The 23260-nt window shown below is 52.2% G+C and overlaps 1 protein-coding gene across 3 annotated transcripts in view; it reads right to left on the bottom strand.

Annotated features, from left to right (window-relative positions):
* NOL4L (nucleolar protein 4 like) overlaps positions 1-23260 on the bottom strand; it is a 64172-nt gene that overhangs the window by 17615 nt on the left and 23297 nt on the right. The window contains exons 4-5 of one of the 3 annotated variants that reach the window (XM_032126538.1): positions 19896-20005; positions 3520-3661 (exon numbers count right to left, since the gene is read on the bottom strand). In XM_032126538.1, coding sequence (XP_031982429.1) covers positions 3520-3661; positions 19896-20005 — 252 coding nt within the window. Of the gene's footprint in view, positions 1-3519; positions 3662-9168; positions 9425-9641; positions 9735-19895; positions 20006-23260 lie in introns of those variants that run through there. The other 2 variants (XM_032126540.1, XM_032126539.1) reach the window with 2 other exon arrangements.

The following is a 23260-nucleotide window of genomic DNA, read 5'->3' as shown; positions in this document are numbered from 1 at the left end:
CAGTGCTCGCTTGTGGAAGTGGACAGGCTCTGAAGACGGACAGAGTCCAGTTCAAACAGCCACAGCAACACAGCGCCAGGGCCTGGGACCTGCACTTAGCTGGACTGGGCATGGGATGCCTTCAGGAATGGAGAGGGGCACAGACAGCGGGACGGTGCAGCATTTGCTCCCGATGTGTGCTGGCTCCCACAAATGTGTCCCTCCAGGATGTCCGGCACAATAGCTTCGCTTCAGCACCAGAGTTTGTGTTGATCTTGCTGTCGCTTTGGGCAGCCGGCGGCTTCCTGCGGGCACGTACGCTGTGAGCAACATCCGACTGGGAAGGGATGTAGCCGGGAGCTTCACGTTTTCCGTGCTGGGGCCCGCAGGATGAGTAACAAAGGAAAATGGAAGGAACGAGTGTGTGTGTCCAGTGTCACTGCTCAGGGCTGGCCGGTGTGTCCTATGTCCCACCGTGTGCCCACTGACACAGCAGCAACCCCGGCTCTCCTGACAGTGCCTGCTCTATCCATGACCCACCCAAGCCTTTAGGTGTATTTTGCTCTCCCTGCAGTTCCAGGCCTGACACTGGTTGTAGCACAGCCCAAGGCCTCTGGGCACCCAGGACAAAGAAGGTGTTGGCTTTTGCCCCAGCTGCTTTTTAGGCCTCTGAAGATTTAGCAGGTACCTGTTTATCAAAGCATGGGATGACAACTCCCTGCTCTCCCGCCTCTCTGGATTTCAAACCACTCTGCTCTATGCCACAGGAGAACACTTGCCACTCCCAGACCTTGAAAAGACCTGGAGCTGGTGCTTTGGTCCTTTAAACAAGACTTTTTTAACAAGCGTGTCAGACGATACTGCTCTCCTACTACGCAACTCTTCATCAAAACTTTATACTTTAGCAAGCCTTTCAGTGAAGACACACTCCAAGCATCACACCCGTCAAACAGCAGCAGGCAGGACCAATTTAGTAACTCAAAAGGTTTTCCAGAAGGCAGGGAGTATCCAGTCCTGAACAAGCTCCCAACTGAAGGACGTGGTGTGCAACCAGATCCCTCTGCAGCGCCAGAAGGCCCAGAGTTGAGCCCAGCCTGGCTGCAGGGGATGTGTGGGGCTCACTGCAGCACTAGCTGGAGCTCTGCAGGACTTCTGCAGGGCACAGGGGACAACTGAGCACAGGAGATGTGGACAAACTTCCAGCTTGGGAGTACTTGGGCTGCCCCAGTGCAGGCACACTGTGCCAGCAGCTTGGCCAGCTGGGCTCCAAGGAGGCCACACACCTCATGTGGGCTGGTTACTCACATTTTTTGCACAGCCTTACCAAGCTTGTGTGAACCCGGAAAACACATTTGTTTCCAAAAAAAAAAGAGCTTTCATAGGTCAAGAGAAGAGGAAACTGAAGAGTGGTCAACACTTTGATTGTGCACGTTCCCTTCCCCACAGCAGTAATCTGCTTTTCCTCTCATAACATGCTCCTTCTCTGCTCCATGCTCCTTCTCTGCTCCATGCTCCTTCTCTGCTCTGTGTTCCTCTCCTTTAACCACTCACTGCCTTCCTGGGTTGCTCCACTGTCCTTCTTCCCTTCGTGCTCTCGTGTATGCTCCATTCCTGGGTGGGAGCACTGGTTTGGCAGAGGGACTGACATGAGACAGCATTAGTCTGTATTTAAGAGCTCTGATAGAGATCATGGACATTCACCACAGGCAGAAAACCTCAGTCCATAAAATGCTTCTGAAGTGTGACAGCCTGGTGAAAATCGCAATTCCTGGCTTTTTCTGTATGGGTCTCATTTGTCACCCTGGGCTTGGCTTGCTTATTTTTTTGACACCATCACTTCTGATTCACCAAAGTCTACCCAGTTCAGCCGATGCTGACACCAGGGACACTTTCATTCCTACGGGACTATTTCTGCTTTATTTCTCATCACTGAACCTTACAGAAGAAATTAAAGGAGCCAAGAAGAACCCCAAAGAGGAGGCCTGCTTCTGAAGGAAAACCACAGGGCATGAAAAATTGCAAGCAATTCCTAAGAGGGCGCAGAGAGAAAGAGGATTTAGATTTAGTGAGAACATCTTGATTTGCCTAAATGTGTGAGTCCCTTATTAAATTACTGTCCTGTTGAATAATAGTGTTCAGCGAAGGGATCAAAACTGTGTCATTCTAGATTGTAAATGAGACTTGGGAATTCAGTGGTGAGGGATAAGTCACAAGCCTGAAATGTCCCAATGGGAGAATGGCAAAGTTCAGGGGGTACAAAGAGACCCAGTCAGGCTGCAGGGATGAGAGGTTGGGCTTGTTGGGGTGGAGGCTGCAGCCTAGTCCTGAAGAGCCAAAAGCTTCTATGGGAGCAACTGTGTCACCACCAAAACACTCTTCCTCCTGCTGAGACACAGCCCCCCTGGGGCCCTGGGCAAGCAGAAGTGCCCGTGCCCATCCCACCGCTGGGACGCGGTGCCACGCAGGCAGGTTTCACATCCTCACCAAGGCTGCCTGGCTCTGGGGCTGGGGCTGGCTACGGAAAACCAGCAGTTTCCCAAAACTGCACATCTGCAATGGAAACTGAAGCCCCACATGTCACTGGACTGAAGACAGCTGTGTCCCTGCTGTCCCTGGGTCTGAAGAGAGCAGTGTCCCTCTTGCTATCTCTACCATCCCTGCCACTGGCCACACCACCAGCTAAAAGCCACCCCAGGGAGATGTGCCAGCACAAAAGCCTTTCCTTTCCTTGGGGGTGGTTTTCCAGTCCCCTTTCTTAAAGCAGGACCAACCCAGCCTGAGTTGTTCGTCAAATTCCTCTGCTCCTTCCTGCACTGCCAGCAGCAGCCAGGCTGGGACAATGAGGGATTCAACCTCTTGAGCAAAAGCCAGTAACAGTCCAACCACCAAATCCTCCCAAGCATCACGGCAACGAACTCTGACCTGAACTTGTACTTCTACCACTTATTTACTTGCTCTTTTATTTTCAACTTGCATGTTTCATAGACGTAACACACCACCTCTCTTCACAAAACTCTTCCTCCCACCCAGCCCATGTGTGCTGCTTTCAGCCCTCCCAACCGGCTGCCCTCGTTCACCCCGCACAACATCGCTGTGGCTGCTGCAGATTATTCACAATTTCTTGCCCAGGGGATGCAAGACCTGTCAAAGGTGCAGCTTTCCAAGCACAGAAAGCTGTGACTGTGCTGCAAAGCCTTGGCATCCTCCCTGTGTTCAGGACTAACAGTGCTCTCCTCATCACCTGGGAAGAAGACTTGGGGAACTAAGTCCCCCCCTTAGAAGTGGATTTAATGACCTCTTTCTGGAGGAGCTGGGAGACAGCTCCAGGAACAAGGACCATCAGCTCTGAGCTGGACAGGGCCCAGCTGAGCAGGAACCCCAGAGGCTAAACGGGAAGGACTGGAAGCCGGTGCTGAGCTGATATGAAATCCATCCCACAGGTGGGACACCTGATCAGAAAGGACTGGTTAATGTTTAATAAGTCACAAAAACATCCTGTGGCAGAGGCGTGGGGCTCTTCCCGCCCGTCGGGGCACTCACCGTCCTCGTGGCCGTGCAGGTTCTGCGGGCTGCGCATGCTCTCGTCCTGGCTGGGGCTCAGGCTGGAGTTCAGGTGCTGGTCAGCTGAGATCCATGTGGAGTCGTTCATATCAAAGTCCTCGCTGCTCACCGACGTCTCATCCTGGAGGCAAGCAGGAAAGGGTTAACTTATGGAGCTATTTCCTTTCCTCCTTTCTCTGGCTTTAACATCTCCTCACCACACTCCTTCCTAAAAACAATTGCGTGGGCAGCTCCTTTCCCCCGCCCTAAGAAGCCTTGCTGGCCCCTTGGGCTTCCCAAGGCCACGGTGAGCAGCCCTTCCCTGTGCAGGGAGAGGTGGCTGCCCCAGTGGGGACCAGGGCTCTGCTTCCTGCCTGAAGACTTGCCTGAGCAATGGCACTGTCTCTAATTGAGGACAATTAGAAAGAGCTCACATCCTGTAGGAGCGGATGGCTGAGCCCTGGAGTTTACCCTTTAATCTCCATCCACCCCAGCGTGCTCTTGGCAAGGCAGCGACATGGGAGAGCTGAGGACAGGCGAGAAACGGCTCCATGTAACAACTTGGACTTTTCTGAAATCAAATCGTCTGCTACACGAGGAATCACCAGAGGACTGGCAGCAGCAGGAGCAGCTTCTGGGGCATATCTGAACACAGGTATGAATCCCCAAAGATCTGCACTGCCTGATGCTACAGAGGATCCTCCAGACCTCTCCAGAGGAATATTGCCTCTGTACCCTGATTAAAAATGACAGCACACACCTTGGGAAGGGGCTGGGGGAGTCAGGTCCCCAGTGAGGCAAGGACACCCCAGCTCAAGCCAGGGACCCCAGCCAGCCGCCTGCTCCCCGACGATGGCATAGATGACATTCCTCTCTCCCACTTCTGCAGCTGAAAGGACATTTTCTCTCTCCCTCTCTCCCTTCTCACTAACCTTTACAGTACTTCGAGACACAGCCCTTGGATCGCTTCCAGCGCCGGAAAGGTCAGCCACAGGATTTCAAAACCATCATCATAAAGGCAGCACTGAGATCCTGAATGAGAGGAGGGGCTGCGGGACCTCCCCAGGCTGAACTCTCCCAGCGCAAAGCTTGGGAGGAAGCAGATACGTGTTCCCATATGGACACGGTCCTGCTGGTGATCCCTTTATCTGCCTTCCTCTCTCTGCTCCCCTCCCAAAGCCAGGGGCACCGACAGCCCTGGGGTGCAGGGGAACACCAAAAATGTTTCCAGAACCGCTTTCAACTCTGCTTTCCTTTGATTGAAACATTTCAAAGGCTTGTAAACCTCTCTGCTCTTATTTTTTTTCCCTCCCCCTGGTCCTGAGATAAAATACAATCCCCGCTCCCTTTCCGTGTAAGCAGTAATTGGCAGCACCCCTCCAACCTACGCCTGCGGCTCATAAAAACGGACCTGTCTGGCTGCCGCTGGCTGATAGTTTTTATTGTGAACAAACAAATGTCTTTAAAGACAGGTTTGTGTTTTTCCTCCCAGCTCTTCGTCCCTGCAGACACATCTGCTGGCTCAGGCCTTGCGCCACCCCCCAGCCCGCTCCCTCCATGTGCCTCCCAGGGAGTTTCCTGGAATTTACGGCTTGTGAAACCCTGCACGCACCAAGGGACGGACTGATGGACAGACAGACAGGGCTCAGCAGCCCCGTGTGTGTCCCCCACGGGGATACCCTGACCCCAGACCTGCCAGGTGCAGCCCCCCTGTGCCCAGGTGGAGTTGAGCAGGAGGGCAGAAGGTAGAACAGGCACAGCATCCCTGGCTCAGCACAGCTCGACTGCCACACCAGCCACAACGCAACCCTGCCTCTCCAGAAACTCCATCTTGTACGTATAGGAACAGAACTGCAAAGGTCTCCCTGTTGCAAACTATAAATAGTCTCTTTATTGTAAGCATTTGCAGGGAAGCAGCCACCCTAATATCTGGCCTTCTTCACAAGGCTTACTCAAGATTACTGTCAGGCTTAAGAGACAAATGCAAATGCCAAGGTCCTTGCTGCCCACAGTCGCTCACCTGTCCGGTGAGGAGGAGGAGCCCTGGGAGCAACCCATGATGTTTTCAGGTTGTTCAGGCTCAGCTGCAGAGGACATCCAGCCTCAGCACCCAAACCACAGCCTGGGAGGCATCGCGTTCTCCGTGCACTCACGCATGGGGGAGAAGCAGTGACACGAAGGATGCCTCACATGCACATGCGATGTAAAGTGCTTTATAAATGTGTACAATTCTCTCGAGGCGCAATAACATTCGCCTATTATTAGAAATACTCTGGCTATCAAACCAGAAACTGATAAGCTATAAATGACTCAAGTTAAACAAGGCTGTCACACATTCACCAGTCCAGGACTCAGCCACCAGCAGAAAGTCACCCCCTGCTTTCCCGCCAGAACTTTCTGCTTTCCAGCACTAACACTCTTGGCCAAAATGCCAACAGGATGAAATTCCTGGCATCTCACAGCTCCCACTGCACAGCCCACCCCAAGGGAATGCAAAGCCAAACATACAGGTGGCAGCAGGAGAACCCTTCCTGGCAGTGGGAACAGGGGAGAGAGCATCCACTGCCTGCTGGGTCTGGGCGACCACCCGACTCTGCCCACAGCACAGTGCCCCAGGAACTCCTTACATCTTTGTGCCTCTTTATTAAAGAAAGAAAAAAGCCCCAGCCTCAAGTGTGGCTCTGGCCATCCCCATCACTCCAGCTCTGGCATCCTGCACTAGCCCTTGGCTGCATTCCTCACTGCCTGTTGGGACACCAGAGGCCACCAGCAAACTCCCGCCTCAGGACACCCCTCGGAGACCAAAGGCTGAGCATTGTGACCTCCAAGTGCTGCCCGTGAACTGCTGGCACTGCCTCCTCATACCAGGGACAATCCCAGGGACAGGAGGCCCCAGCAGCAGCGTCCAGAGCACCAGCTGCCCAGCCACAGCCCACGGGCAGAGGGAGAGCAGCACAGCACAAATCCAGCCTCAAAGCACAGGACACCAGAGCAGGATCAAAATTTCTGGCCGGGTGGGAGCTCTGAATCTCCCTGGAGGCCAGTAACCTGGCTGAAGGCTGAGCCTTGCAGTGGGCTCCCCGTCCAGCCAAACAAGGAAGCATTTCTCAACAGCAGCAACAGCCACGACTCGGAGCAATACGGTAAATCTAATCTACCCTTCCACCCTCTTTTGGCTTGCAAGTCAGGCAGCTCATTCTTTTTCCTCTCTGGGTTCTCAGGAGAATTCTCTCTGCTAATTTCTTCTTTCCTGTAAACAAACTTCAAATGAAACTTTCATTAGAAAACAGAATGCAATCCATTACCAGTGCCTGTCTCAGGACCTGCTGCCTTTTCCCTAGTTCCACACCACTCATGGCACAGATGGAAGTGCCACTGGCACCCCAAGCAGCCAGCCCAGAGCCAAACCCTGAACCTCAGCACTGCTGCTGCCGCCCTCCTCCTTCCTGCCTTTCCCAGCTCTCCGGAGAGATCTCCTCACCCCGCAGTAAAGTCCCATCGCTTTGTTTCCACTGTTCAAGGGACTGAGCGATCAAGGGTCAGGCAGCAGAGCTCCTCTCTGCAAGGGGAAGTCGGATCCTGCTCCTGCACTCACAGGGCACACCCAAACATCGGAGCAGGGCTCCCGGCACTGCTCAGGGTTTGGAAAACAAAATCCTTGCTTCTCTCCTTATCTACAACATTCGCAGCTGCTCTACAGACATTTACAGCCAATATTTTCTACACAGCAGAGGCAGACACTCACATGTGCAGGGCTCACACTCCACATTTCTGTCCCACTTTCCATTCACGATCTTCAAGCACTGTGCCTGCAAGCATCCGCTGAGCTTCCCAACTTCGCTCCGAGTTAGAAAACTACTCCTCCTATTATAGAGCTGAAAACCCCGGGTACTGACAGCCACCCTGGCTGGTCCAAGAACACAGCGAGCCTCTGGCAGATCGAGGAACCCAATCAAGCCCTCCGGACTGCAAGGCTGTAATTGCTAGACAACATCTCTTCACCAAAGCTCTTCTTCCTGGAGAACAACCTCCCACACCACGGGCTGGAGCAGGGCGGGGGGGGAGCTACTCTTATAACCTCGTAAATATATGCAAGACTATCAGTAACCTGCTTATTTTACAGCCAGGCTCAGTTTCTCGGGGACTGCCTTGCAATCTCTCTCCAGTCATTTACATGCTGTACCTCACGTTTAATATTCCAAGCTCCGAGTCTCAGGACGGTTTATTTTCTCTCTTTAAGTCCTTTTATTTTAAAACATGTCCTTTCACGCCACAGCCTACTATCCCGATGGGATTTCCTTCCGCGGAGCAGGAACCGAGGCTGTGTGCCGTGCAACCTCCCCAGCACACAGCCACGCTCAGCTTCCCACCAGAACCAGCCGTGTTTTTAGAATCAACAAAAGGCAACGCGTGACTGCCAGCCCCCAGAGCTGCTCCACTGCCACGCCGGTGCCGTGCATGACCTGCCCGGCACAGGCAGCCCCCAGACCTGCCAAACCTGGCCAGGGCACAGCACCTTGCGCTGTGACCCACGACAGCGGCGTGCAGGGACGAGCTCTCAGGAAGGCAGCCTCATCTCAGCCACTGTTTAAACCCAGCCCTCTGAGCATGCCAAGAAGGTATTGAACCAGATTTGACCCTAACTTAACCAGTTCAGCACAGAGAAAGGCTTACTAATGGAAGATAAAACACTCCGGGTCAAAGATTGGTACTGCAGCCACAAATACTGTGGTGGTCATCGCTTCAAAGACCCGAGAAGCCTCACAGCACACGGGTGTACGCGGGCTGTGGCGGCGGTGAGCTGTGACTGCGCTGCCTACTCGTGTGTACAATTCCCACACCAAAGAGAACATCCCCGGCGCTCTTTGTCACGTCACTTACGTCCTTATTTACCGCGATTTCTGCTGATTTCTACGGGACCCGACAAAACCCGAGAAATTTGTTAGTTCCCGAAAATGGGAAAAACAGTTAATTTAAACGGCAAACGGCAAATGGAAGAGGAAGGGAAGCTCATCCCCTTCTCCCCCTCCCCCTTCTCTAAGAGCTCTTCTTCTGGGAACCCCCCGAGCATTCCCACAGCCCCGAGGCGCGGGGAGCTGCCAGGGCGGGGGGCGGCCCCGCAGCCCCTTCCCGGAGCCGCTGCCCCATTCCTGCTGTTCAGCGGGGAGGTGCTGAACGCGGGGCAGGGGGGACCGGGCTGCACGACTCCCACCACCACCCTGGAGCCCCGCACCTGCCTCCCCCGCACCTGAACTTGCTCGCAGGCGTTTGCTTTTCCATGCGAGGTGGGGACGGTGCCTGATACCGCGCGGTGTGAAAGGGCACTTTGCTCTTCCCCCAGCACCGGGAAGCGAGTGTCGGGGGGGGCCGGAGCCGGTTTTGGAGGCGGTGGCCAAGAGGAGCAGCGCTGCGGGCTGAGCGGCCGGGGGTTCCCGTGTCCCCACCCTCCCCGACGGCCACGGGACCCCGGTGGGACGCGGTTCCCACGCGTGTGTCCCCGCAGCAGCGAGGTGCGAGGCGCCGGGCGAGAGTCCCCGTCCCCGTCCTACCCCCGCCCGCAGGTAAATAGATACACCCGCGATGGAGCCCTGCCCGCGCGTGTGCGGGGCTCAGCGTGCGGCGAGGATTGACACGTAAGTAGGGCTTTACCTCCAGGGAGGCGGCTATTTCCAGCACAATCCCCGCCCGGGGCCGGGGCTGGTGGTGATGGCGGCGCGGGGCCGGTGCCCGGGGATGGCTGGGGCCGGTGCCCGGGGATGGCCAGGGACAGAGCACTCCCGCCGCCGCCTCCTCCCACTTTCTTCGGCGCTTTTGTGCTCTTCCGGGCGCGGGGGAGCCGCGCCGGGCACGGGGAAGGACGCGCCGCCCTCCCCCCACCGCCGCCGGGCAGCCGGGCGGGCGACCCGCAACTTCCCGGGGCCGCGGGGCGGCCGCTCCCCCCGGAGTTGGGGCCGGGCCCCGCGGCCGCCGCCCCCCCCCGCCCCGCCCCGCCCCTCCCGCCGGTGGCCCCCCCCCCCTCCTCCCCAGCCCCGCAGCGCCGCGGCCGCGTGGAGCCCCCGCGCATCCCCCCCCGCCCGCCGCCCCAGGGCCGGTACCGGAGCCCTCCGCGGGCGGGCGCCTACCTGGAGCGGAGCCCGGGGCCTGCCGGCCTGCGCCAGCCCGGCGGCGCGGCGGGGAGCGCGGGGCGGAGGGACGGAGGGACGGAGGGAGGGGGCCCGGGCTGGCGGCGCTCCGGAGAGGCTGACAGCCAGCTGCTGCCCGGGGAGAGGGGCCGGCGCTGCGGAGCGCGTCACTCCCGGCTCCCGGGGGGGGGGCGGGGAGGCGGAGGGGGGCGAGCGGGGCCCGGCCGCGGGCGGAGGGGGCGGGGGCGGCGGGGGAAGGGGAGCGGGGCCGCGGGGGGCGGGCGCACCGGGCCGGGCGCGGCGGGGGGCGCGGAGCTGCGCCTGGAAGAGCACATTGTGGAGGGCCGGGAGGGCCCTTCCCCGGGAGGAGACAATGTCCAGGGCCGGGCGCCTGCTGGAGAGCGCGAGAATGCGCGGCCGGGGCACGGTACGGATCGGTTCGGATCGGCCGGGAGGGCCGCTACCCGCCCGGGCATCCTCCGCTCCGCACGGCCCGGGGGGCTGCAGCCGATCCGGGGACCCTCCGCTCAGCACAGCACCGGGGGCTGCCGCCCGTCACGGACCGGCCCGGGGACCCTCTGTCCGCCCGGCTCGGTACGGCCCCGGGAGCTCTGTCCCTGGGTCCGCCCGTGCGCGGGTGCAAGTGCGGGGCCCGTGCAGCGAGCCCCGGGCGCGGTGGGTCCCGCAGCCCCTTCCCCGCGCGGTGGGTGCCGCGGAGCCGAATCCTTTTGTTCCCGATGATTCTCCCTCGCTCCGCGGGAGCAGAAGGACCCCGCGCTGCCGGCAGCACCATCACCCACCGCCGCAGCCTCGGAACGCTGGAGCAGGGCTGCTAGAAAACCAGCAGCTTGCCCAGCACAGCTCTGGGCAGGGCACCGGCTGCCAGATCCCCGGGAGGATGGGGATGCTGTGCCCCAGCTCTGGCAGGGCAGCGCTGGAGGTCCCGGCATCCCCCAGGCTGGTACCCACTCCCAGGCTGGGCTCCGAGGGCAGTGGGTCAATGACCTCTGTCCTAGTTTGGGATCACCGTGATGGGATAGTGATCCCCATCGCAGTGATGGGCGCCAACATTGCAGCATCCCCCTCCCCAGCCCACCTCATGTTTCACTGTTTAATGGTACAAAGGAAATGGTTTATGAAATAAACCAAGTGTAGCGGTTCGGTGTGGAGCCTGCAGTAGGCTGGTGCCAGAAACGGTGCCAGAGCCAGGATGGGAACTGCCAGGTTTGGGTTTATGGCTTGTTAGTGTGGATGTCCAATTATGATGTTATCTGTTCCAGCGTCAACCAGCTCACTGCCAGGGAAGCGTGCAAGGGAAGAGGGTGGCTCAGGAAGATCTGAGACCAGAGGTGAAAATGGGCATCACTCAGTACTACATTTCCCTCTCCTCCAGGCTGATCATGGAGCCAGGGGCGGAAAGGCGAGAGCGGAGCCCTGGGGGCCTTCCGCAGGAAGCGGATGGCTGGGAGGGCAGCAGGCTGTGAGACCCCAGCCACAGGGCCTTCTCCGTGCTCCCTTCCAGCTCCATGACTGCTGCTCCTCCCTGAAGCTAAAATAAAATCCTGACCATTTAAGGTGAACAGGAGCCTCGCCGAGAACCTCAGCAGAGCGGGCTTTAACCCCTTCCCATTGCTGGGCTTTGTTTACTCCTTGCACTTCCTTTGGCTTCAAGCTAGACCGGCTTAAAGCCATTTGGGAAAGCACATCCCCTGGGACCGAAGTGCCTGCCCCTCCGTTTGGTGAGCTTGCAGAGGACACAAACCCATCAGGATGTGAGTTTGAAGCACAGGCACTATTCTGTGCTGCCTCACCATGTGGACACTCTTATTTTATACTAAGTGCCTTTGTGTGGGTTAGCTTAATCCACTTTGGAAATGGATTAACCTAAATTTCACATCGGCAAACTTAGTGTGGAACAGCCAGGTCCACACAGGGAGTGAGGGAGGAAGAGCCATTCAGCAAGAGCTGCTAGGCAGGAGTTGTTCCCTGTGCAGGAGAGGGGTCCTGACCCCAAGGGGGGTCACCGCTGTTACAAGTGGGGTCATGAGCCCGACAGAAATGCAATTGTTTGTGCCAGCGCACGGGGTCACGAGGCTGGCAGAAGTGGGGCTCACCAGCGGAAGAGGGGCTGCCTCCAGAAACAGCCAGGGAAGCTCTGGGAAACTGCCCACCAAGCGCCTTTCTAGTGGGTATTTTTCGGATTCAAATTGTCTAGGGGGAAATAACTGGCAATTAGATATAGAATTGGTAATAATCATTTATCGAGTTGTCAGGAACGGGGGTAAGTGCCTTACATGACTACACATTAAAAAAAAGCACACCGTAACGAACCAGTGCTGCTGTTACTATATCATATATATAATATACATCAAATATATTATTTATAAGTCGCTTCCTTCCCTCTCTCCTCACAATGTGTTCATTACCTCTGGTACCTGCCAGCCCTTTCACATGGACACAGATCTGCCCATGCAGAGAGCCTGGGGCTCCCTGTCCGACTGTGTTGGTCCAGCAGGGTCCTGCTGGATGCCACCAGAGCTGGGCTGCAGGTCCTGGGAAGAGCCATGTCCCGGCCGTGACAGCACCCACACCACAGAGCCTGCCCGAGCACCATGCAGTGATGCTTCCAAGGGCATCGCTAACGACGACCTGACCTCATCTGTTGTCATTTCCTAAGGCAAGGCTCCACAAGAATACCAGGGCTGCTGTCAAACCCAGGAATAAACGACATTTAAGGCGCTGCAGGAGCTTAATTGAATGGTTGTGGTGCTGTGGATTGTGGGCACAGGGATCTAGTGGCGGGAGCAGGGACTGCAGGCTCTGGCCATCACGCCAGAGGAGTCACTGACTCATGGACGACCTTGTGCAAGTCACTTGATGTTCTTGTGCCTCTGAAAAGTAGGTTAAATAACAAACGGGACCTCCTGCATTGGATCCTCCGTGACCATCAAACTCTGCTGAGGAATAAGCAGTGAAATGCGAATCTCTCGGGGGTGAGGGCCGTAAGGAAACCTCAGGCTGGAGGGACCAAAGGAGGGCATGGCATGAGGAGTAGACACAGCTTTTATCAACACTGTACCTTATCTGCCATCCAGAGCAGAGTCAGGGGGAAAAAAGGAGGGTAAAGATTTGGGAAATTTCATTATAGACCAGGTTCCTTGTGGGCTGAGGGCTGTATTCCCACTTCATCCTGGTCACTCCTTCCTTAGAAGCAGCAGTAGTTAGCATCTGGCATGGGTATGAATAAAAGGGTTTTTTTTCTCCCAGGAGCCAAGACCAAGAGAAGGAAAGGAAATACAGCTCTGTACTTCACAGGGTACACCAGTCACTGCCAAATACAGAAGCAGGAAAGGAGTTGTTTCTGTGGATAGAATTATCTTCTTCTGGAGTACAAATGGGTGTTTGAAGGGACAGGTCCGTGACGGTGAAAGATCCCCTAACATTCCTTTCCACAGCCCAAATCAACAGCCCTGGTAGTGATGTCTGCACCGCTCTGTTCAGTGAGGATGACCCTCAGAGCTTATCTCTTGGCCCCCCAAATCAGAATTGAGTAACCACAAACAGAACCCTCACTAAACCCATTTTTGGCCATTCTCAAGCCATTCCACACAATTCAGAATCCATCCTTGTGAGTAAAACTGACTCCTCAGCTCCTTCTGCACACACACGGCTCCTGGTGTAGGTCTGAGGGGGTCTGTGCAAGCAGACAAGGTGCAAACCTGCCCACACAGGTTGAACAGCAGCGGAAACAAAAGCAAGCACACAATTCAAGGTTAAAAAGCTGAACCACACAGCTTCATCTTCTGTAACAACGGAAATCATTAATAACAGTTTGCGCTCTCAAAGTAGTTGCCATCCAAGCTCTTGAAGAGCTTTATTAGTGAGCAAGACCTCAGAAGTCTCTCTAAGGTATTATCCCCTTTTTAAAGGGAGAAGGCAATTAAGAAACAACCATTTGTGTGACTTGATCAAAGTCAATGTACAGCACGTCAGCACCTGAGCTTTGAGATGATGCAGAACAGTCCACCATGCACAGCTTTCCACAGGAACAGGACAGATGCAACTGGATCCATGAGATCCACTCCGCGGATGTTGCAATAGTGTTTTCATCACTTTGAGGTTGACATCTTTACTTTTTCCCCTTTATAGGGGGAAATATCTCCCAGCCCCACTTTACAGGCCCTGAACCAAAGCCTTGTTTCCAGTTCTACTGGGAACAGCTGCCTTTGATGCTGGTTAACACACAAGGGAATGGGCAGCAGCTCTCCTTACCAAACAGGGAGTGTACTGGGAAGAAATGAGGAGTTAAAGAGAGGTAGTGTGGCTTCTGGCCCTACTTATTCAGTGTTCCCAGACACAAGCTCATGCAGCTTGGCTCTAGCAGGCTTCTGAGACCAGATAACGGGCACCAGGATAGGTGTGTGTGGTGGAGAGTGATCAGTCCCAGTTCCCCGTGGGTGGATCTGCATGACAACCACAGCTCCACCAAGAGCCAGAGAAAATTCTAAACATCCCCCAGCCACTCCTTCAGGACCGTAGTTGAGCTGTACAACACCACAGGGAAGTGAAGAGAGAGTGGGGAACGAGAACGGACTGGAGCTGTCACATGCAGCAACTAAATACACCTGAGTAGTTCAGGGGGGTGAATTGTCCCCAGCACCACTGGGAACAGGCAGTGCCACCTCCTTTCTTATTAGAAAATAGCATGATTAGCCCCAAAACAGCAAAGAGTCAGAGCCTTGGCATCACTTCTCACTTGAAGACAAGAGCTGCAGTGGCAGGACCGACCCCAGCCAGCCCACGTCATTCCCACAGTTTGCTCACAGCACACATCACACTGAACAAACACAGAGCTCACCTGGAACACTGGGAAAAGTACTGACAGATCCACACTGGAAATAAAGTTCTTACTAGGTGGGAACGTCAGAGTTAATTCCCAGTAACAAAAATGAGCTGCTCTTCACTGAAAGCAACCCATTCACACCAGGGTGAAACCCGGCTAAATGGATTGGTCATCTGACCTTCTGCATCTCGTGAGCCATTAGGCCAAGGATGAAAGTTTTGCTAAAGCATCTTTGCCAGTAAAGAACGCTGGTGTGACAGCTGGACCTGGCTTTGCCTGGACTAACTCTGTCGTTAAGAGCAGATACGAGGTTTCCCAGGCAAAGCCGGCTCCCGGCGGCAGAAGCTCTGTCCCCACTAGAGGGCTGTGCTGCCGAGCCCGCCGAGCAGCGAGGAAATCTGTTTCTAACTCGGTGTCTCCCTGTGCCTCCGGCCAGTGGTCCCTTCTGTGCCTAAAGGTGCGTTTAGGCAACTTCTCTAGTGCTCAAAAACGACGTAAAAATTAGCAGCAGGAAACAAAGATCTTCTCAAACCAAGACAAAGCCTCTTGGATGAGAGTTATCTCGTCAAGTTGATCTAGAGGTATTTATTCCCGGAGATGTTTAACACCCTCTTTAGTGGACTGGGAAGTACCTTATCATCCTCATGTGATGCAAACACATCATCCCACTTCCTTTCAAGTACTGCCTGCTTCTGCCTTCTTCACCTCTGTCAATACACACGGCTTTTCTTCAGGATGCCTTCATGAAATACTCAGACAGCTAAACCCAGGTCCCAGGGCTCGCCCAGCAGCTGCCAGCTCTGCCTCCTGGTCTCTGGACTATGTGAAATGAGATGTCTGCAGTTCTCACTACTGAACTTACAGACTGAACATAAAAACCCAGTGTGCCCTCCTCTGTGGCTGCAGGCTCCCCTCCCTGCCTTCTGCACCCCCAGGACCGCCTGGAGATGGCTCCAAAACAGAAGGAAGCAAGTGAGCTGCCAGGGGAAGATGCATCTTAGCTGCTCTCAGAGCCTCTGAGACACTGAAGTGAGCAAGCACAGTAATGTAGACCAGGGAAGAAGGAGAGTGGAAGGAGGAGGAATTCACATTGCCAACCAGCCTCTGGTCATGAGGCTCCGTGAGCTCTCGAATCCTGCAGAGGCTTGATCCTCACCAGCACCAGACAAGACCAACCCCACGTACATCAGTGAGATTTAAGCCCCTGAGCCCCCCTTCCAGGATTATCCATCTTTCTGAGCTAAAACACTGCTTGAAATAGAGTTCTGAAAACCATCTCACATCCATGCACCATCACACACTCCAGGCTTACAAGGAAATTACTGGATGGATGAAATGTGTGATGGTGCAGGACAAGGCTCTGTCCCTCTCAAACACTTACAAGTCAGTGCAGCAAAGCCATAGCAACAAGAAGAACACTCTTCTTATTTCCCATCCAAGAGCAGCTCCTGCCATTCACTGATTGCGTGACCTTCTGCCAGCAGCCACTGAAGCAATCTTTGAAAATGTTTCTGTATCATTTAAACCTGGTTACTCGGCCCTGGACTGTTTCTGCCAAGGTAGCAGCAACAACTCTGGAGCAGAGAGAGAGAGAAGGTGGAATTTCAGTGGTGGGATTTGTCCTCTTAAAGTCTTTCTATTCCTCCTGTCACCAGTGGAAACCCTGCCCAACAGCAGCATAAAAAATAAATCCAAAGCTGAGGTTGAGTAACACAGAAAAGACTGTCTGAAAAATGACCGCAGTAGAATAACCAATCATTTAAAAATGCTAATATTTAGCATTTGATAATGAGGTGGATCATTATAGATAAATATCAAATATCTTCTTTTCATTCCTTTTTGCTGCTAGATTGGGAAGGTCAGCAGTCCAGAGATGCTTTAATGCCTTGGTAGATACCATGAAATGGTATTCAGCACTCTGGAAAGGGTAAGGGGCCTGATTACACATGTGAGAACTGGTAAAAAATGGGGATAAAGGAAGATTCCCACTCCAGAAGAACCTGCATGTCCTACTGAACCCAATATAAACAACACGGGTCTCTGCTGTTTTCTGCTGTGCCAGAACAGATGTTCTGACTCCAATAAAGATACAGAAATATATTCTGTGGCAACTCTTCATTTTGTGAGCAACCATGTAAAGAGCTTCTCTTCTGACAGTTTTTTGTCCCTAAGCAGAGATAAAATGCTTTCTTTAAGGTTCTTCTGGCTGTGCTTCCTTCTGGAGACACTGGTGCCCTAATACTGATGTGCTTAGCAGCACTAATAGATTACACTTACAAGCACTTTCTTTTTTTCCCCTGAATAATGAAGTTAAAAGGCCACTTTGGCATAAATTCACTCATTGTTACCCCAAGTGAAGCGAGTTTCTCCTGGTGCTGCTGCATACAAATAATTGCTTTTGGCCAAAGCCAAGGGAAACACGAGTCCATTGCTTAATTTATTTCTATTAACACCATCAAATGTTAGTGAGAGGAAGGCAGCAAAGTAGCACGATGGCAGTGCTCAGCAAGAGCAGCCTGGACATGCTGGTAGATAAAAACCTTGCAGGGGGTATCTGTGTAGTGCAAATTTTAAAAGCAGGTTGTATTTTCTGCCTGTTTTGCATTTGCGTAAAAGTCAGAATTATTTCTACTGTCTTTAGAGGGCTCCTTCAGTTGGCAAACACCTGGAACTCCAAAAGCTGCAACACCTGAACTGTGCAACCCTAACCCAAAGCCTGGGGAAGGGAGAGCTGCAGCCTGTGTCACACAGCCTATGTTCCATGGGCTATGCTCCACACAGACTGCCAGGTTCCTCCAGGAATAAAGGATGGCACTGTTGCCTTTCCAGTGCAAAGTATGAAGAAGAATAAAATTATCAGGGGAATGCTTGTGGAGGGAACTGACCCCTGTTATTGGCATTATTACACACATTTTCTTCAGGTAGCGTCAGTATTAGCAGCTCCAGGTCCAGCCACAGCTGTCTCAGGAGTGTGGCACTTGTTTTCACTCAAGTTGCACCAAAGGAGGTTTAGGTTGGATATTAGGAAAAATTTCTTCACCAAAGGAGTTTTCCAGCCCTGGAACAGGCTGCCCACCATCCCAGGAGGGATTTAAGCCGTGCAGATGTAGCACTTGGGGACATGGTTTAGTGGTGGGCTTGGCAGTGCTGGGGGAGCGGTTGGACTCAGTGATCTTGAAGATCTTTTCAACCTAAATAATTCTATTGATTCCCCAGGGGAAGCTGGGGAATGTCCCATGTCAGAAGGGACAGCACTCAAATCCAGCAAGTCCAACCATCTGAATCCTCTCCAGACTTTTGTCATGATGGAAAGTTTTAATGCTTCAGAAGTCTGAGCAATAGCACTGATCTTTTGTTATTTTGCTCTCAGGAATCAGTTTCAGTAACACAGCGAACAGCAAATTTTACTTCTTCCAAACAGGTTTTTCCCTTGGCTGCTACGGCTTGAAAAGCTTCGAAAGCTGCGCTGCAATGTAACAGCAGGAGCACGGGAGAAGGAAAACTTTAGAGGCAGGGAATAACATCAAACCATTTGATTTATGATCTAAACCAACAACTGCTGGTTCCCTCAGCTGGTCCCTTTTTGTTCCCGCATGACATACGCTTCTATTCCAATCCCTGCAAGCTTCAGGAGTATTCGTGCTAGCAGCACTTTGTATCGATCTAGTGACAGTTCCAGTGCAAACTGCTGCACCAAAATTCAGGGTATAAACTCTAATTTACCAACCAAAGTTCTCAAAACAAGCATCCCTAAGCAGGCAGCTCCAAAACTCAAGATCCACTACTAAAACCTGCCAGCTTCTGGGTGGTTTGTTTATCCTGGGAATAAGATCAAACTGCAAGGCCAGTTTTCTACCTGTAGAAACTGGGTACAGGAGTTTAATGAAGCTTTGTAGCACACTTCCCTTGAGCAGCTTCAGAGCCAAGAGGAACTGGCTGAAAATGCATAAATAGTGACAAGTCAAACCACTCAGTCCTCTATATGCAGCAAACCTAACTTGAAACAACCACCTCAAATGCTGAAAAGCACAGCCCGCTTTCATGGCCCCTGAGTCCCTGACCTTGGGGAAGAACAGCATTGCAGCATCTGCTACACCATGCCACTCTGCCAGGAGCTGCACCAAGATCCAGCAAACACTGCACAATCCAAAGGTGGTTGGAACATGTTGGCCTATTTATCCAGAAGTGGTCTCAAAGTAGCCATTAGACGGCACAAAGGGGCACACACTCCATGTCCCCAGCCCAGTTCAGCCTAGTCCAGTTCAGCCCAGCTGCTCCCCAAATTGTCCACAGTTCTACTGCCCGACCCATCATGAGCACAAAACCTGGCACATCAGCCTTTCACCTTTCAAAACCTAAAACAAATCCTGAAACTCACTCAAGTGCCAAACAAGTGCAAAGGAAAAAGCTCTGAGATACAGAAGTGCTTCCCACCAGATGCCATTTTGTCCTCCAGTAAGAAGGTTTCACAATAGAAGTGATGGAGGAGCTCGGTATCCCTCCAGCAAACCCACACTTGGCAGTTTACACCCTGGCAGTGATGCTCTAACCCACATCCCTTCAGGAAGCTGTTGGAGAAAAGTCCCCATCGGGTGCTCAGGCTCCCAGCAATGTTTTCCACCACAGCACCATGCAAATGCTGTCACATCTTGCCACTGGCAGCAATGTGTGAAATCAGGTTCAGGTTTCAGTGTGCTGGAAAGAAAATCCAGCACTGGCTTCCAGTGCAGATTGTGGGGAGCAAGTAAAACATACTTTTCTTTTTATAGACTGTTTCCATGGTGCACAGAGGTTCCCATAGCTAATTCTGCAGCTGCAGAACTTCAGAAAATTGCACAGCCTGGGTATAATCCTGTGGCAGGGTGCCCCATACATCCCCAAAGCAAAATCCAGTGGCTTAACACTGTCACCAAACAACGGTGTCGTGTCCCACTTTGACGTGGGAGCGGAGCGGCTGCAGCTGAACCCCCTCATGTTGCTGAGCAGTTTAAGAGAGCCCCAGAGCAACCAAAGCCAGGTCTGGCCTTCAGACCCCATCTGCTAAAGCTCCCAGACATCAGTGGGAGATAAACAAATTACCACTTGCCATATTTATTTTTAAAACAATTTTTTAGAAGAACCGTATGTCTGAAGACCAAGCGGACTGTTAGAAGCAATAACTTAATCAACCCCCCCTCTGCCTCTCTCCACTGGCACGCCTCTGAAGCAGCCCAGTTTGCTTCCCCTGAGCCAGGAGATCCAGGATGCGCTGCCCCCCAACTTCCATGCCCCAGCACTTGCTGTGCTTGGTCAGAGCCCAACCAGCTTGGACAAACCAGCCATTCCCAAAAATATCCTCCCAGAATCAATGTGCCCGGCACCGTTGCTCTGTTCAGCTCCTCGGCACAGGCAGATCCCGGCGCGTCACTCACCTGCTCCTGTGAATTCATCACCCGCAGCTTCATCTGCTTCAGGTAAGTCGAGGTGAGGGGCATGTTGTAGTCAATGATCCCAGAAACCAAGGAGGAAGGTGGCTCACTCTCTGAAGAACAGAGGAAAAGCTTTACTTAGATGAGGGACCTGCAGTATGTTCTCATAACTGTTACACAGGGGTATTCAGGAGAACTTCAAATCCCTGGAAAGAGCTGCCATCCACTGAGAGAAGGTTCCTCTAAGAACATGACCCCACCAAGAACATAATTACAGGAACAGATGTTGTCTTTGGAAAAAAAAAAAGAAAACAAGCATTGCTGTCACCTGTGAGAAAACCAACACATAATGTATAATTTTTCAGCGTCCCCCAAACTTGAAGAAGAAACTGAGTCTTGCTGAAGCCTCAGAAGCACTTCCATGCACATGGGATTTATGCAGGGGGTGATGAACAAGGATCTGTTCGCAGTTTGCTTCAGCATTGCAAAGTCTTGCCAATTTTGCTGGGATTCCCTCAGGTAGGAGTTAACATTAAGGCAACGTATTAAGTATCTCTATCTGGTGATGAAAATTATTTTTAACATCCTCATTAAAACACAAACTTAATTTTAGAGATCTTTAATTTAAATTGTTCCTGTTGATTCCTCTGGCTACATCACATGAGCTCTAGAGATGGCTCCAGGTTTGGATGCTCCTGCAAATTGCTCTGTCTGGCCAGGCCAAGAGTCCCCACGATGCAAATTCTCAGTGATTACTCTGAATTCTCAAAGATTTGTCAGCTCTGCCACCACCACTGTGGATCCTGCAGGACATAGAACATGAAGGCTGCTGGAATGATCTAACACTGAATTTGCAGGGTCATGCAGTGGGTTTGTCCAAGAGGAAAGCTGCCGTTGTTCACAGGGATGGCTGATGGCTACAAGCAAGATTTCTTTGCCGTCAGCACAGGCAGATGCAAGAGAATCTGAGAATTTGGAGAATTAATCCAGCCTTCCAGCACATGCTGAAGAGATGTGTGGTATCCACTAGACAGGGAGCTTAAGCAACAACAGGGGAAGAAGGATTCCCAGGAGCTGAAGGTGAAATGATGCTGGGAGGTTTCCATTCCTGGTTCTGAATCTCCCTGGCTGGCTTGCATTTTATGGGGTCACTGGTTTCACAGGCACGTGTGACAGAATCCCTTGAAAAAGAGCCTTCTCCAAATGTTTTACAGCACCTCAGAAAAGCCATCAACCCAATTCTAATGGGCCTGCTTCTCAGAAATGCTGAGTGTCAAAAAATCCTGTCGAAACTCAGCAGACCTGAAGATGCTCCACACCTCTGGAAACACCACATCTATCATGTCTGATTAAGAAATTACCTTACTCCAAAACTGTCTGTAATTGACTTAAACATCACAAAGATTTTTGCAAACATTCTCTGTCAAGTCATTGATAGGGTCCACGGAAATACAGTGCTTTTTTCCCAGGTTCATCTAGTCCATTCCTGGGGAGATGGAGCATTCCTGCCTGTGGGTGCAGGGAAGGGTGGCTAGTGCCATTCAAGCCATCAACTTGCCCAAATATGAAGGTCCAAAGCTTTTAGGAACCTTGTAAACTGATTCCTCCATCTTTTCTCATGGCTGTATGTCAGCAGTCTCTGTCATGCTTTGACCTACAGATTAGGAGCACTTCTGTCTCTATATATTAAACACCCCAAATAAACCCTTATTCTGCTGTGCAAGGATGCTGTGCTGTGATGAAAAGATGCCAAAATCCCAGTGCAAGGGGAGCTTTCCAAAGAAACAAAACCTGCCACCTTCCCCAGCTGGCTGAGTCCCTAAGAGTTGAGGAAAGCATTTGCTAAGAGTTACACAGATAGAGCTGCTCTCTCCTGAAGCACAGGCATGGATGAGGTGAGTGTTTCAGATCTCTGAGGATGATAAGTTGCTCTCCTGCCATTCCCCGCTCCACTGCTCAGCGCTGCAGAGATGAATGAAGCTGAACAGGAGCAGCTCAGCAACTTCAGACGGGAGGAAGAGGGGGGTAAGTGATCTTTTAGTGCTTAGATTCTGCCTGAAACCATCCTGATGTAAATTTGGAACAATCCCATTAGAGGCCACATATTCACTGTGAATTCAGGCAACTGCAACACATAAGGGTTTGAGCCCAAGAAACCAAACCTTTTTTTTTTTTTTTTCTCTAAGTTATCTGGAAAAGAAAGAAAACCTTTGTTTTAAAAGGCCTGGGGGGCTCCACGGGAACAACCCTCACATCCTATGTCACAAGAGGAAGCTCCTGGAATCCTTTAGCTCATTTTTCAGTTATCTCTATCACATGCCCCACATGGTGGACACACAGATGGAATAAGCAGAAGTGGTTTTGATCCCAGCTCCACATTTTTATCACTCCACTGGAATTACTCCTAATTTGATAACACTGTAAAGAGATCCCAGTGAAGTCCAGTGATGTTCAAACTTTCCCACAAGCAAGACAATTTGCTTTTATGAATGATGTGGGTGCCCTGCAGGGTTTGATGTCAGATATGTTTAATTAGGGATTTTTGTGATCACAAATTAAATGTGCTCAGATTTGTTCACATACCAGAGAAGTAGGAAGAGATGGAAATTACTCAAATTTTGTCATCTTACTGAGTTAAACTTTACCTGTATATGCTTGTATGTGTGTATGCATGTGCATACACCTCAGTAATTCTTCTATGACCCCAGTGGTTTCTTTAGGTGATTTGCTCCTGATAAATTCCTGAATATGTGTTAGTGAAATCAGACACCCTTCCCCAGTAAAAGTAACCTTATCTAATCTACTCAATGCATTTTCACATGTACTTAGTCACTATTTAGGTGCAATTCAGGCAAAGAAGCACTTCTGTCCTTTCATTCCTGGAGGGTAAGTAAGACTTTTTACCTGTGGGATCCTTTGTATTCCTGATTGATTTATTTTTAAGAGAACTGCTAAGGGGAGAAGCTTTATGAAAATAATCAATAATTGATATTAATTTATAAATTTATTCAGGACAGATGGATGTTAACCCTGATCATGGTTCCCACAGCTAGGACCACACTGCAGGGGATATCCAGAACCGGGTGTTCCTGGAGCTGCCTCTGAACTGGGATGGGTGTGTGTTTCTGGGAGAGGCACGGGAGATGCAGGATGGTGGGTGGGTGGAAGCCCCTGAAGGAAGACCAGGTTGGACAGGGCTTTGAGCAACCTGATCTAATTGAAGGTGTCCCTGCCCACAGCAGGGAGTTGGAATGAGATGGACTTTAAGGTTCCTTCCAAACCAAACCAGTCTGTGAATCTGTGAAGGAACAACAACCCTTTTCATCAGCTGCCTCCTGAAACAGGATTCCAAGCTCTGGAACTGGCAG

The sequence above is a fragment of the Corvus moneduloides genome, chromosome 17 (genome assembly GCF_009650955.1).
Source record: "Corvus moneduloides isolate bCorMon1 chromosome 17, bCorMon1.pri, whole genome shotgun sequence".
Taxonomy (NCBI): domain Eukaryota; kingdom Metazoa; phylum Chordata; class Aves; order Passeriformes; family Corvidae; genus Corvus; species Corvus moneduloides.
The sequence above is the reverse complement of the archived record's forward strand: the minus strand, read 5'-3'. Positions and strand labels throughout refer to the sequence as shown.